A 14,842-nucleotide genomic window follows, 5' to 3' on the forward strand; every position below is an offset into this window, starting at 1 on the left:
CCTATAAAACTTCCTAAGCTCTGAAGAAGAGACTAGGCTATTCAGAATAAATTATGACCACGCTGATCAACACTGCACCAAAAAAAAAAGAGAGAAAAAACACAGTAGCTTCGTGACTGGGAAACTGCAGGCTAGGTAAAAGGACTTGTATGTAAATACACCTGCTGCTTGTTTCTTTTGTAGGTGGAAGAGGGGGAGATGGATGTCCTGTTATCACCTTTCCAGACTACCCAGCTTTCAGCGAGATCCCCGAGAAGGAGTTCCAGAATGTCCTGACCTACCTGACGAGTATCCCAAGGTGAGCACCTGTCTAGGAGAAAATACATTTTACCTGCCAAGCGATTTTTCACCTTCAGTCGGATGATGGTATAAAGGTCAGGCTTGCTATTTAATTAAAAGGAAAATGCAGCTTATAGTGCAGTGTCAATAAGTGTTGATTAGGGACAGCTGCCTAATATAGTCGTTAGATGAATTATGTAGTGCTATTTATATTTAATTAGAAAATTATTACCTTGTATATATGGATGCAGATTCTGTGATGAATGTTGTCCTCTTGCTTCTTATCTTTTCTTAGAGTGCAATGTCCTGTGTTTTAATTTAAAACGTGTATAATTTTGGCTGACCATAGTTAATTCCTCTATACTACTCAAAACATTACTCGCTGTGAGGGAATATTCCACACTTATATACAGAGGTTTTTCCTAACCAGTTGTGCTCAATTTCCTTGGCTTTGTCTGTGCAGCACTTCCAAAACTTTGGCTAAAGTAGTAGCAGTCAACACAGATGAGGCTTAGACACTTGATGAATTCTTGGCTTCAGTCTTCTCTCAGAGAGACTACCAGGCCTGTGTGCTTAGAGACAGGGTTCAAGAAGGAGAATGAATAGCAGCAGGTGAGGATCAAGAAAAGGATCTCTTGAGAAATCTTGACCCAAATCTAGTCTTTGAGACAAGAACTATATCAGGAGTGGTGAAGGAGCTGGACAATGTCACAGCAAGGCTGATTTCTATCTTCTTTGGAGGATTTTTGAGATCAGAGATGGCCTGTGATGACTGGAGAAAGGCAAATATTGCATTCATTTTCAGAAAGGGCACGAATAGTGATTCAGAGCACTACAGGATGGGCAATCTCACTTTGTTCTGTATGAAAATTACTGAGTCCTCTTAAAACACATTTATAGGCACAAGAAAGGAGGAGGTGATGGGTAGTAGCCAGCATGGATGAAACAGCAATAAATTGTGCTTGACCAAACTGTTTCTATGAGGAAATGACTAGATGCATGAATGAGGGGCAGCTGTGCATGTCTTTTGCCACAACTTGAGCAAGACTTTCAACACAGTCTCCCGCAGCACCTTTGTATCCACTTGAGTTATGTCTTGACAGGTGGGTTGTTGGGTGGGTGAGAAACTGCTTGGATCATCAAGCTCAAAGTTTGTTGGTTAATGGCTCATGGTCTACCTGGAGACAGTTCCTCAGGGTACCGTATGTATCTGTCTGATGTCCTTGGCAAGGACAAGGAGGAGCAGTGCACTCTCATCAAGTTTGTGGATGAGAAACTGGTGGACCAGTCAATATCCTTCAGGGAAGGACTTGCTTTCAGAGGAACCTCAACAAGCTACAGGAACAGGCTGACAGGAGCATAATGAATTTGGCAATGACAAATGACAAGTCCTGCAAGAAGGGACACCCCTTGCAAGAATACGGGCTGGGAACTAACTGGCTGTGGGGCTGCTTTTCTGAAAAGGACCTGGGGGCACTAGTGGGCAGTACACTAGAAGTGAGCCAGGAAGATGTCCTGACAGCAGTGAAGGGTGGTGGCCCTGGGGCTGCACCAGCAGGAGCATGGCCTGGAACAAGTGAGAGCAGGGATGTCTACCATCTGGCTCTCTCCAGACCCTTCCTGTAGTGTTGGGCCTTGCTCTGAGCTACCACAGGGTGAGGGCTCACAAACAGGAGTAAGTTCAGTGGGGCCTCCACAATGGTCAGGGCTGGAGCTGATATATAAGGAGAGGCTACATGAGTGGGCCTTGCTCAGCTGGGGGAGGGAAAGCTGTGTGCACTCAACGGGCACCATTCCCACCAACAAAGAGACAGTGGGGAGATGGCAATAGGCTTCTCAGAGAGATGGGTGGTGGGGAGAGAGAGGCCCAGGGTGGGAATGGGAACAGAGAGGATCTGATCTGAATGTAAGGGGGGGAAAAAAATATGGCACTGAGAAAATAAGTGTTGAGACAGGCTACCAAGAGAGGCAATGGAGTTTCTGTCCTTAAAGGTTTTCAAGACCTTGCTGTGCAAAGTCCTGAACAATCTGGTCTGCATTTGGAGTTGACTACGCTTTGAGTAACAGGTTTGACTAGAAGCCTCCTGACATCCTTTAAAATCTGAATGATTTCCTCTATGTCTTTCCCAAATTGGGCTATCTGGCTCCACCAGATTAAAAACCTCTTAGAAACATAGGTTCTGTAACAAATGATTAAATGCTGGTATCAAGCTGTATTTCATGCTGTTTTCCCTGACAACGTGCAGTGCAACTCAGCTCATACCACGTTCAGTTCACATTTGGAACCAATTTTGGCAGATGTCCTTCATGCGTGTGCGTGCTTTTGTTTACTGTACGTGCATGAAGAGAAATAGCGTTCTTGCAAAGAGCTTTCCTTTTAATTATTTTGTAGGACCTACTCCCTGTGAGGGAATGCTGGTTACATGCAGCACAATACTGTGAGGTGCCTCCTTGGCCTCTGGTTTATCAGGGAGAGGAGCTGTGAAGCTGACAGCCAGCTTCATTTTCTTCATTTATCACGGTGTTGGTGAAACTATGTAGTGCAAAGCCTCCCTTGATAATATCTTTCTTGAATACTGTTATTACAAATAATTATGCACTAAATTCACATCTGTTCCTCCTTTTGAAAGTCTTTGGTGGTATGCTTCATGGTGGCCTCTTGAGCTTCTGCACAGTGGGGTTTATGTGAGAAATTCTGATCGGAACAAAAAGCATCTGCTGCAGGGGAGAGGACTGAGCGTACCCCACAGCATTGGTTTGGCAGAGCACGTTTTTATTAATTAAAAGTCTGGGAGCAGACTTTCTTGAGGTTTTTCTGTTCATTTTCCTTACCATCCAACGATTAATCTATGCAAATTGAGCCAGAAGTGGCCATTTCTGAAGTCTGGCTGTTCTTCTAAGATTTTCTTGTTTCTTTAATTTCTAATTCTTCAGAAAAAGATCACTTTTCTGTATAAACGAAGGAGATAACCCAGCTGGCTAAATGTGAAGTGTAAGGTATTAACTATTGTGAATATAACAATATGTTAGCTATTAAAGTGATAACTTCTCAATTTCGAACTTGTAAAAATGATGCCATTGTGAAGATAATGATAAAACTGGGACCTTTTTGTACCTGAGAACTGCCATAATCTCAGAAGGGCTGAAGACATCCCTGACACCTTTGCTAGTGGTGTTATGAGCTTACTGTGTAAAATTTTATTTATGAGCCATCGTGCAGGTTTATAGGAATAACAAACTACAGAATAACTGAACTATGCTGGTTTAGATGTCAATATGCATGCCTTCATAAAATATGTTTTGCTAATGGCGAATTATTGATTGCCTATGCCCTAAAGATAGGCAGTATTATAATCTGCCTTGCATTGTGATATTTCTAGTGCTGTTAAAGGTGTAGTAAGGTAGGATTTTTACTGCTAACTTAGTTTTCAAGGGTTAAAAATTCAAAGACTCTTTTGGATGCTTTGGAAACTGTTTTTGAGGGAAGTGGAGGCAGTCCATTATTTATTTATTTCATAAGTTTATTAAAGAGGTCTAAGGAGTACAGATTTACAGGAAGAATAAAAATGAAGCCCAGACCTTTTATGCATGGACTGTTCTCCAGAGTAGTGTCATTTAGCTTATGAAATACATAACTCTGTCTTTTGTCTGTTCTGATTGACTGAGGGGAAAGGGACTTTTCTATGAAGAGCCCTGTAGAGCATGGACATGTCTGGAGCCACAACAGCTCCTCAGAAAACTACTCGTGCTACTTGGCCCCGGGCAAGATTCCTGATCAGAGCAAGGGGTTGGCAGCAATAACTCAAAACTCTTTGACGGCCTGCAGTCGCATGTTAAGGGAAATGATATTTCATGGAAATGACAGTGACGACCTGCTAAGAGCCTCGTAAGAAAGGACCTTTCTTTGCTCTGCAGTAGAGTGCACCCAATAAAATATTTGCTGGTTTAGTAAATCTTAGCGGCGGCGGCAGATTTTCAAGATTTGCTCACGAGTGAAAGAAGTCTTTGTAGTAAGACTAGCTTAGGCATTTTTTTGAAAGAGGAAAAACTGTAACCTCTTAAACCTACCTTTATTATTCCCTCTAATTTTGTAGGTAAATATGACCTTGTCCCTTCTGATTGCATTCTTGTTCTGTGCTGTCTGAACATTGGGTCTCAGAAGCTTTTTCAGTGTAAACTTTCTCTTGTCTTTTTCATAGTGAACTTTAATCATGAAGAGTTAAATGTCTCATGGGGCACCCCCCATTTAGGAATGGAGCTATTGCAAGTTGCATGTTGCCAACTTACGTGACCATGGAGCAGAATAGTGCAAATAGCAGAGCTATCAGCATGTGCTCAAATGTGTAAATGCCTGATACATGAGGATGTTAAGAAAGGAGACAGTGGAAAGGGAATATCTCATCTCAATTTAAGATACTCAGTTAACCCTGGTGCAACTGTATGTCATTAGGCAGAGAGCTGAACCATCTTCTTCAGGTGGGTGTTGTTTATGTTGCAAGATAAGTTCATGTTCTATAGACAGCTGGTTAAAATACAATGTCTGCTGTACGGTTTGTAATCTCAAAATATTCAGTACAGGTTGACATAGTGTGTGACAACAGTTGTGTACCATGTGTACTTAAAGATTGCTGCTTTATCAGGAAAAGAAGATAAAATATGAGTACTATACACAATGGAAGATTACAGATAATCCCTTTATAACTGCTGTTTGGGTGATAAGATACATGTTATAAAGGTATACATGTAATACTTCTGAAACAGGTTTGTCCTTTTAGCCGCTAGTATTTTATTATTATTGTTGAAATACAAGATAAAGCTTTTTTAAAAAAAAGGTGAGGATTCTCTTTGATTTTTCTAAGGTCAAGTGATTTTTTGGTTGTTGTTTTGTATGTATAGTACCCAGGATGAAAGGAGAATCTGTAGCAGTAGGTAATGTACTTAAGGTGATACTTTTTAGGAAGAGTATTTTAATAAAAATGTTGAATTGGTACAAATACTTTACATATAAGTATTCATTCACAGGAATTAATAGTTCTTATCAGTGGAGTTGCTGAATAAAGTCATATCTAAAGTCATATCTGTAGATAAGTGTCTGTAAGAGCTGAGCTCTTTAAATTCAACTGGGTTTCAGCAGAGGACAGTGAGCTAAGTCTTGTATCTATTTGAGTGCTTCGAGGACATTTTATAATGTCCCTATAGATAGGAGGCATTCTTCTTTGTAGAGGAGAATCAGACTATTACTTTACTGGCCTCCTATTACTTTACTGGGCTAGTCCTTAGGGGATTGTTGAGCTGAGTAGGAAGAGGAGATTGTGCAGAACAAGGTTGTCTCACCTCTTAGCTGAGTGAAAAACTGACAACACAGTGTCCATCATTCTTCTTGCACAGTGGGAGAGGCACCTGTGGGATGTGCCTTTTACATCCCACATATGCAGAGGGTGGAGGAAGAATATTCTGTTCAGGTTTGCAATAGATTCCTGAAATAGCTACCAGCTATACCCTTAATAAGTCATCTCAGGGCATTCAGTATTCTTTTCTTTTTTCCTTTCTTTAGAAAGTATTTTTTCCTCTTGTTTATGCTAGTAAATAGATTTCTAAGATTTCAAAGGTACCCTGAAGGCAAGTGTTATTTATACTTACTGCTATCCATCACAGATGTCACTCTAAACGTATTTTATTAACTTAAGTGTGCACACATCCTTGGAATATGAATTTACCAAATGTGGGGTGTAGCATGAGAACTTCATCTAAACTAAATTAATAGATAATTGCAGTGGTTGAAAAAAAAGAGAGAGGATTTTTCAACATATGGTTTTCCTTCTGGTTAATTAGCAGTTTCTATTGCAATCAGAAAACAACATGCTTGTAGCAGAGAACAAAAGGATATAGTTTTAGTGCTTTTTGTCATTGCTCATATAGATTCTTCTTTGAACAAAGAAAGCAAGCTAGAATTCTCGTGGTCACAAAAGATTAGAAAATTAGTATTTCAAATTTGTAACACTGAGTCTTAAATACAAAGTTCCTTTCAAGAGAAAGCAAAGATAGTGTAGATTAGAAAATTCAGAACAGGTTTTCATTGCCAGTTTGAGTCCCAACACTGCTGATTAAATACAATACGCAGGCTTCTTGGACTTGTGTTCAGGAAGAGCCTTGTACAGCCCCTCTTTGTGCTGCCCTCCTGTGCTACTGCAGGATCTTGAGCATATCTCAGGTTAATTTGTCTTGTTCAGCAATTTCCTGTTTTGAAAGCTGTCCCTGTCGGTTTCCTGCCCGGGAGAACGTCCCCTTCTCTGAGATCCTGGTGGTTTACAAATGCTTAAACACCATGTGGCCTTCTAAGAAATCCTGTTGTTTGTGGTACTGCTTGGTGTTGGAAACTGGGGAGCCATCCTGTCTGAGTGACAAAAGAGAACAAGATGATCTCCCCAAGTGTCGATGTCTGACAGTTTGGAAGCTCAGTTGTTAGGGTTTGTGAAGCTTCAGGTAGACCCTTCCTTGTTAACTATACCAACTTCCCATTGTTTGGGATAACACCGAGGTACATGGAAAACTGAAAAAGAAACATCTGTGCAAAGTCTTACAGCAGGTTCAGATCTGAAAAGAAGTCGCTACTGTAGGTGCAGCAAAGCATGACAGGGTGGATTTAGGTGGTGACCACAGCACAGCATGGGTGTTTGCTGGAGCTACCAAACCTCAGCGCAAGGGGCACTGGAGAGTGCACAGCTTAGGTCTGGCCAGCCTGCTCAGCATAGATCCACCACTGCACCCAAAAGCAGGGACGGCCATGCTGATGTAACACTGTTTTGAGCTGGTAAGTCCCTCAGGGTCCTTGCTGACCTTACGAAGAGACGGTGTGGGAGGGTAACCGCATGTTTCCTCTTTTATCCATAAACTAAACAAGCAGCCTACCACTAGCTAAGAGTTAACCACTTTTGTTTTATATAGTGCCAGGGATGAACGTCACCACGTATGGGTAAGAAGTGCCAAAAACAGATGTCCTGACAGTTCCCACTGACATGCTAAGCAACAGCTTTGCAGCTTCAGAGTTTATTTCTGTCAGCTGTGCTTCATTTCCACACTCTCCTCGTTGTCAGATTCCAATCCAGGCTGAAGATGTGGGACCTGTACCCTGCTGTTACCTTGGCAGCCCCTCAAATTTGTCAGTGAGAACATCCCGGGACTTCCAGCAAAATCTGTCATGCTGTGTGTGCCCTTCCTTTCTCAGAGCACAGCTGCCAAACAGTTGTAAATGCCATGTGTTTCTGCAAGCAGAAAGAAGATGTAAAGGCTTAGGTTTGAAGTAGGAGTCTTGCATCCTAAGTCATAGTTTGAAGCTTTGTATTGGATGTGTAATTTGAGAAGGTTACGTCAAAGCTCAAAGTTGCTTAGAGTCTGAATTTTTACTGGGTTTGGAACAATTTACACCTGACTCGATGTCCACCTTGGGAACATCTTAAACTTGTTTTAAAGTTCAGCTCTGTACAGGCAAAGCCTTCCTAGTGTTTAAATCCTGCTTACACCTTTAAAGCTTAGAGCATTTGAACAGTATATAGGCTCTGTATTACACACACTATCCAATGGTAAATTTAATCTGCTAAGGAGGCAAGGTAAATTGAGCACTGTAAAATTGTAAAAGTTAATTACTAAAATGCTGGACCTGATGCAGGAGCTTTCGTTAGTCCAGTCTTAAGTTCAGGGTATTTAACCCTCTTTTTATCTATAAACTCAGTTTTCTAAAGCATGATATGCAGCATTCCAGATAAGGTTGTGCCAAGGCTTTGTGCACTTACATTAATGGTTGTTGAAATGTACTGGAAATATGTATAATTGCAATATCCATGTTCTCAGTAGGCATAAAAATGTTTTTATGGAGTCTGACTTAATAGTTTAAAATGAGGAACATGTAGGCTTTCTGTTGCTCAGATTTATTTAAGGATAACCGACATGCAGCCCTTTTGCCTTTATTGACCTATTTATCTTTAATTGTCCCTCAAGGATAACATGGCCTACTTCAGCCATCTGTACTTAAGTCTGAATGAATCCTGAAAGTTGTTGTCTTTCTTCAGTTTGTCCAAAAGCAGCTCTGTGTGACCTAAAGAAATTACACTGTTTTTTCCATTTAGAAAATTAGAACTCTTCCTTATAAAAAACCTTATTTTAGTTAATTTCACACACTGAAAGAGAATCTGTTAAGCAATAAATTTATCTTTTAATGATTATTTCTGTTACCTGCAGAAATGCAGCAAAGCCATTCTGATTTTAGTCTATGGGGTTCCTTGGTAGGGTAAAGCTTGCTAAGTTACCATAAAAAAGACTGATTAATACCACAGAAAATCACTACATGTGGTACAAAGCAGATGTCCGGGTCCAGGTAAATGATGATGTCTGGACACTTCAGTTCTTATTTTTAACACTGGCTACATTCCTCCAGCTTTTCCCCAACAGAATAAGTTTTCTGAAGCAGAAAGACTGTCAGCATATATGATGGAACATAGCCAGCATTACTGTCCTCCCATCAGTTATGTTTGCTTGTTTATTTTAGGGAGGAATTGACTTGAAAGTGAGAGAGAATCTGATTTGAGGACCTAGAGTAGCGAAAGAGATAAAGAGGAGCTATAGGGACCAGTCAAGGAAGATACTGATGCCCATAGCTCTGAAGCTGAGTGGGGAAGGGAAAAGAAATGTGAATGTGTGTACTTTATAAATCAGTGTAAATACTTAAAAATAAATCAAGCTTGTACCAAATGCTGCTTATTTGGTTGAGGAACACAAGCTGTACTTGAGACAGAACTGCTTCAGGTAAACATTTGGATTCCTGTCTCACAATTTCAAGGCACCTACTGCTGTGCGGGATAAAGGCCTTTGGCTTCCCTTGAGACCAACCTTGAGAGCAACTCTCCTGGTCATCACTGATCTGTCACTCACCTCATTGACTGTTGGTCTGACAGTAGCCCATCTTCCTTGTGGGTTCTTGCTCTGCCGGCAGATGCAGTAACCTGTTGCTCTCGCAGTCAGGTGGTGGAGGATTTTCAAATCAGGGATAGGGCCACATGTAACCACGCCTGGCTTTCTGGGCCACACTCATTGTGAAGTTTGCATGAGACTTCCAAAGTTTTGAATTATTATTAACCCCTTAGACAAAGCTCTTTGAAGTTGCTGTTGTTATTTTGTCTCCTGTTTATCTGGCTTTGAAGATCTCCTGTCATTGGTACAACCTCATGTGTAATTATCTTGCCTACGCTTATAAAATTTCAAAAAGTATTTTGATGATGTTGGTCTTCCAGGCTGAATGACTCTCCTCCTCTTCTGCCTCATGAGAAAATATAACCAGTTGCCTGACATCATTTTTATTTATGCCACCTCACAACCCAGCATTCATCTAAATTCTTTGTCCACTTGCTGTGAAATCCTAAAATACAATTTTGTTTATCTGATGATTCCCCCAATCATGAGAAAATTGAAATACATTATGCCCTCAGACTACCTGGGGATGAACAAATATCAGCTGAGACCAAAAGTGGGCATAATAGGAAAGGGAAGAGGTAAGGTTTTTATCAGTGGTACACTGGATAAGATTTAGAGAGAGTTAACTGGAATCTGGAGAAGGAAGAGAAAAAAAGAATGCATAGCAGAGGGAGGGAGAGAAATTAATTTAATTTCTTATCTGAACCACGTCTAATGATGAAACTTTAACAGGTTCAGCTCCAGTACAAAGGCTCATATTTTCTTCATTTCCTGTGCAGCTTCATCTGTTTCTCTGAAGAGAAGTCAGTGACTACCAAAACCAAAATCAAGGGAAGGTCCAAATGCTGTGTTTTGAATGTGCATTTAAAAATCCATCTTCCAGTGCAGAATGAAAAAGATGGTAGAATATGCACATTGTTGTATTCATAGTGATTTAATTGGCGATTTTTGGTTTTGTTTTGGTGGGTTTTTTTTTTTTTTTTTTGGGGGGGGGGGGTTCTTTTTGGTTGTTTTTTTTTTTTTTTGGGGGGGGGAGCAGTTTTGTTTTTCAAAAATCAGATTTTAAACATAAGAATCAATGAGAAATGGTACCTCCTTGCTTACAAGTTATGCTCCTGCTGTGGTGTGTCACAACATTAGCTGTGTTGGGGAAATGCAGCTGTGACTGCCAGGACCTCTCTATATAATGATTTTTCTTGGCATTAAGTGATTATGGACAGACCACTAGAGGCTGCACTTGTATAGCAGCACTTCTGACTGTCTAATTTTAAATTCTTCTGCTGGAGTTCCTTCTCTTTCCTATATTTCCTCATGAGCAATGGTCAGCCTTAGTTTGAGTTGAGGATGTTTTTCCTTCTACAGTTAAGGTTCATTGAGCTGATTATGAGAGAGCCCAACAATCAAACATGACAAAGTCGTCTAGATCAGTGGCCTTTTGTTGAAGCACAGTACAGGTGCTCACTAGTTAAGCACAGTAAGGAGTAAATTACAAGTTTTGTCCCCGATTCCAGAGATTTCGATACAAGGAGAAAGGTGCAGTGTGGTGACTTCCACACCACCAAGCACTGGCGTTAAATTCAGCATCTCAGGAAGCATGAGATGAGCCTGTTCCTTGTGTCTGTGCTCTAGGGATGGTTTTCCAAGGGGATCAGAAGCAATGGGCATGTCCTCCCAGCTGCTTTTCTTGCATGAGCTGACTTCTTCAGTATTTTCAGCTGAAGAGCTATCAGTTACAAAAATTAAAGACAAAACTGTATTACTACTTCCATCTGAAGTTATGCAGAAATTGTTAATAATTGCATTCTTATTTTTGTCCTGTAGGCAGTGCCACGTGCCAGAAATTGAGTGCGCTCATAATTTCTGGGTTTTTTTCTTATAAATGTTGCTGGAATAATAACTGATGTCTGATAAGCGGTTACACACCTAACTGAAAGTGATTCTTAAGGGAATCTGAACTGAGATGTCAGGGTCACAGTTTGAATTGGAGCCGAAATGTCACACGAGTTTGCTTTAGGGAGTCAGGAAGTCTGCTAGATAGCCAAGGAGCTTCATCTGGGTGTTTGTAAATGTTATGTTCATAAGTGTTACCCTTGTTAGGAACAGTTCCCTGCTCAGATGCATGCAGTGTTCTTTGACCTCTATTAGTCATACATATACATCTTGTGGCAGAATTTGGCACCAAACTATTTTCTGTCTAACAAGCTCAATGTTGAGACAGAATCATGCAATTGTATATACAACTGCCTTTCGGGAATATGTTTATATTTATATTTGCATTCTATTTATATTCTTGGCATGTTGCTTATTTGACTCCGATATCTCAATACCGATGCAATCCTCAAATTTTCTGTCATAAAAATAGAAAATATAAGGTTTTCTAATTTAGAGTAAGTGTAGGTAGAGGGAAGGTACTACTGTCCAGCTTTCATAACACTTTCAGCTTGTTTTATGTGTGTAACCACTTTATGATTTGTGCATTTACATTGCAAATTTTGAGTATCATGTGCAACATTGGTATTATAAAGGATTAGAACATTTTTTATTTTGCAGACTGTTCTTCAATTGAGTGCTTTTAAGTACTAATTTAAGTGTAGGTTTCTAGAAAACACATAAGATCTGAAATAGCAGCAGCATTACAAAGCAGTATTCAGCCTAGATACTGTGTTCAGGCTTAGATACTTCAGCCTCACTTAGCAATTGAAACTAGAAAGCTTATTGTCCAATATGAAGCTCAAATAATGTTTGTTTTATATTCTTTTCAAGTTTCTGCTCTCTCTAAACTGATTTAATCAGGCACCTTATACAGTGAGGCTGAGTATAATGGGCTATAAAAGCCTGTGATACCTGAAGCTTTCAAATAGGAGCTTCATGGAGTTGATATATCCTCTTATTTCCATCATTTACTTATGAAAGCACAAAATCACTTCCTTTTCCTTAGAGACTGTGGTTTCCAATGGTAAGAAGTCCTTAATGTTAGTCTCACTGTGGATAGTGAGAAAGAAGCTGTCATAAGATCAAAATATTTAAAAACCAATCAAGTACAAAAATATTTTTTAATTAATAAACTCAGGGTGTTTCAAAATGATGGACCCAATTTCAAATTGAAATTACTTCAAAATTGGGTCCATCATTTTGAAATAGCCTGTAGAATATCTCTTAAAATGAGGGGAACATGTCAATTACATTCTTTGTTTGTTTCTTTTTTACAATACCCAGCTGATGGATTTGTTTGGAAATTAAGATAATAAATTGGCCAGTTTTGGAACCAAGTAGACCTTATGATAATGAACAATCAAGAACTGGAAGAAAATGAAACTGCTGTAGGTCTAATTACTGTTTGGTGCCTGGATACTAACGTTACAATTGAACTTCAGCTTTTTTTCATTGTCAGTTTCATAAACCATTAAATTCTTCTGCTCTGGGAAAAGGTGCATTCTCTAGGACTTACCTAGTGATCAAATAGGAGAAATCCTGGTTATGCTGCATAAAGGACACGGGGAGGGGAGATGTGGGACAAGGCTATGTCAGGTGAATCGCTCCTGCCATTTTTCTTGCTGGGAAGCTAGCATAAAACTGGTGATGTGAAATGTCACCATAGGGCTTAGCAGAATTATTTCCTTTCGTAGTTGCTGTACTGGAGATTTCTGTCTTGATTTGTTAATACCATTAGTCATGTTTTTCATCATGTTATCCGACTGTCTTCTAGAGCCACTCCGTTTCCACTAGGGAGATGGCTCTTCTTTGCTTTCATTCATTGCTGAGGCATCAGGAATTTCAATTTTTTAATATATGAAACACTTATAATTAAGAAAGAGTTCTTGTCTCCCCTTCATCCCCCAGTAAGTCATTCCTGGAAGTGTCAGGAGAGATGGAGAAATGGTCTTTGAAGTGGCTCAGCTTCAATCATTCAAAATGCCTCTGAAAATGTAGGGTGCAAAATTTCTCTTGGGAAACAATAACCTCACTCGTTAGTGTCTGGTTTCCAATATCCTATTCCTAGGCAAATTAACAGAGAATGCTGTTCTTGATTACCTTAGCATGTTTGCTAATGACTGAATATAGGATGACTTCTGACTTCAAAGAGCAGTAATTGCTGGAAGCATTTTTATCACTGGGGGCATGATGGGAGCTCTTGGTGTTGAAAGTGTTCATGAACTCTGTGCTCGGGCTACTGGACTGTTTCCTTCTATATGCTGAACCTGTTTGAGCATAAACTTGTCTTTTTTTTTCTACACTTGATGCAATTGTACCTTCAATAATTTTACTTAAGACCTGATCTACACAACCCTTGTGACAAGACCAAACATAAACGTAGCTACTGTATGGACAGGATGTGCAGTATGTTTCCTATGATTTGTCACAGTGTCTTGTGTGTTTGTCCTTTCGTGGTACAGTAGTACAGCCAATGATGGGCAGATGAGCCCGTTCCAGTCCTTCCTGCATGGCCTGCATGTTGCATGCCAAAAAAGATAATGATTTGTGAGCAGCCTGAGACCCCAAGTCTCTTGCTGGTGAGGCCCTACCTCAAATCCTGTGTTCAGTTTTGGGCCCCTCATCATAAGAAGGAAATTGAAATACTAGAGAGAGTTCAGAGAAGGGCAATGAAGCTGGTGAGGTGTCTGGAGCACAAGTCTGATAAGGAGTGGCTGAGGGAACTGGGGCTGTTCAGCCTGGAGAAAAGGAGGCTGAGGGGAGACCTTATCGCTCTCTGCAACCATCTGAAAGGAGGTTGTAGCGTGGAGGGTGTTGGTGTCTTCTCCCAAGTAGCAAGTGACAAGATGAGAGGAAATGGCCTCAAGTTGCACCAGGGGAGGTTTAGCTTGGATATTAGGAAAAATTCTTTATTAAGAGGGTTGTCAGGCATTGGAACAGGCTGCCCAGGGAAGTAGTTGAGTCACCATCCCTGGAGGTGTTTAAAAAGCATTTAGACGAGGTTCTTAGGGACATGGTTTAGTGCCAGAGTTAGGTTAAATTATGGTTGGACTCGATGATTCTGAGAGTCTCTTCCAACTGAAATGATTCAATGATTGAAGCAGTGTGTGTGTGTGTGTGTCACTGATCCACATTGATGGTCAGTGATGAGCTATAGAGGGTAAGGGAGGTAGTACCATGGATCTAAAGAGAGTTTCAGCTGATAATAATGCAGGTTGCTGCAGACATTGCATTGCCTTGGTGCTCAACGCAGTAATTCCTCACTGACATCCTACTATAAAAATAGCTGTTCAGACACTGAAAGCGAGAATTTCTAGCCCATTTGTATGTATAGGCAGAGACAGTCAATGTAGGGAACAATCCTGAGTGTAATATAAGATTTAAGACCAAAATTCACTTTCATTAAACTGTAATTATTTAACCTAAAAATGCTTCCCAGAATTTCAAACATCCAAAAGCTTGATATTATTGAGTCCCTGTGTTTAACCTGAAGAATTTATTTTATCTTGTGCATAATATATAAGCAGTTTTCATACAGCAATGCAGAAGCAACAGGAACTTATTTGTGTAGCAGTTGTCACCACCCATACCTTGGAGAAATACAAGGATCTTTGAGATGATGACTATGTAATTGCTTCCACACACCCCAGAGGGAAGTTTCTTTCTG

At 40.2% G+C, this 14,842-nt stretch overlaps 1 protein-coding gene across 24 annotated transcripts in view; it reads left to right on the forward strand.

Moving 5' to 3' along the window:
* The window catches only part of MCF2L (MCF.2 cell line derived transforming sequence like), a 163,906-nt gene that overhangs the window by 106,017 nt on the left and 43,047 nt on the right, over positions 1-14,842 (forward strand). For all 24 annotated transcript variants that reach the window (XR_010471714.1, XR_010471715.1, XM_065058970.1 and 21 more), the window contains one exon: positions 184-298. Coding sequence is in view for 22 of the 24 variants with exons in the window: in XM_065058970.1 (XP_064915042.1) it covers positions 184-298 (115 nt within the window). In the remaining 2 variants the exon portion in view is untranslated. The remainder of the gene's footprint in view (positions 1-183; positions 299-14,842) is intronic.

Source organism: Columba livia, chromosome 1 (assembly GCF_036013475.1).
Source record: "Columba livia isolate bColLiv1 breed racing homer chromosome 1, bColLiv1.pat.W.v2, whole genome shotgun sequence".
NCBI lineage: Eukaryota > Metazoa > Chordata > Aves > Columbiformes > Columbidae > Columba > Columba livia.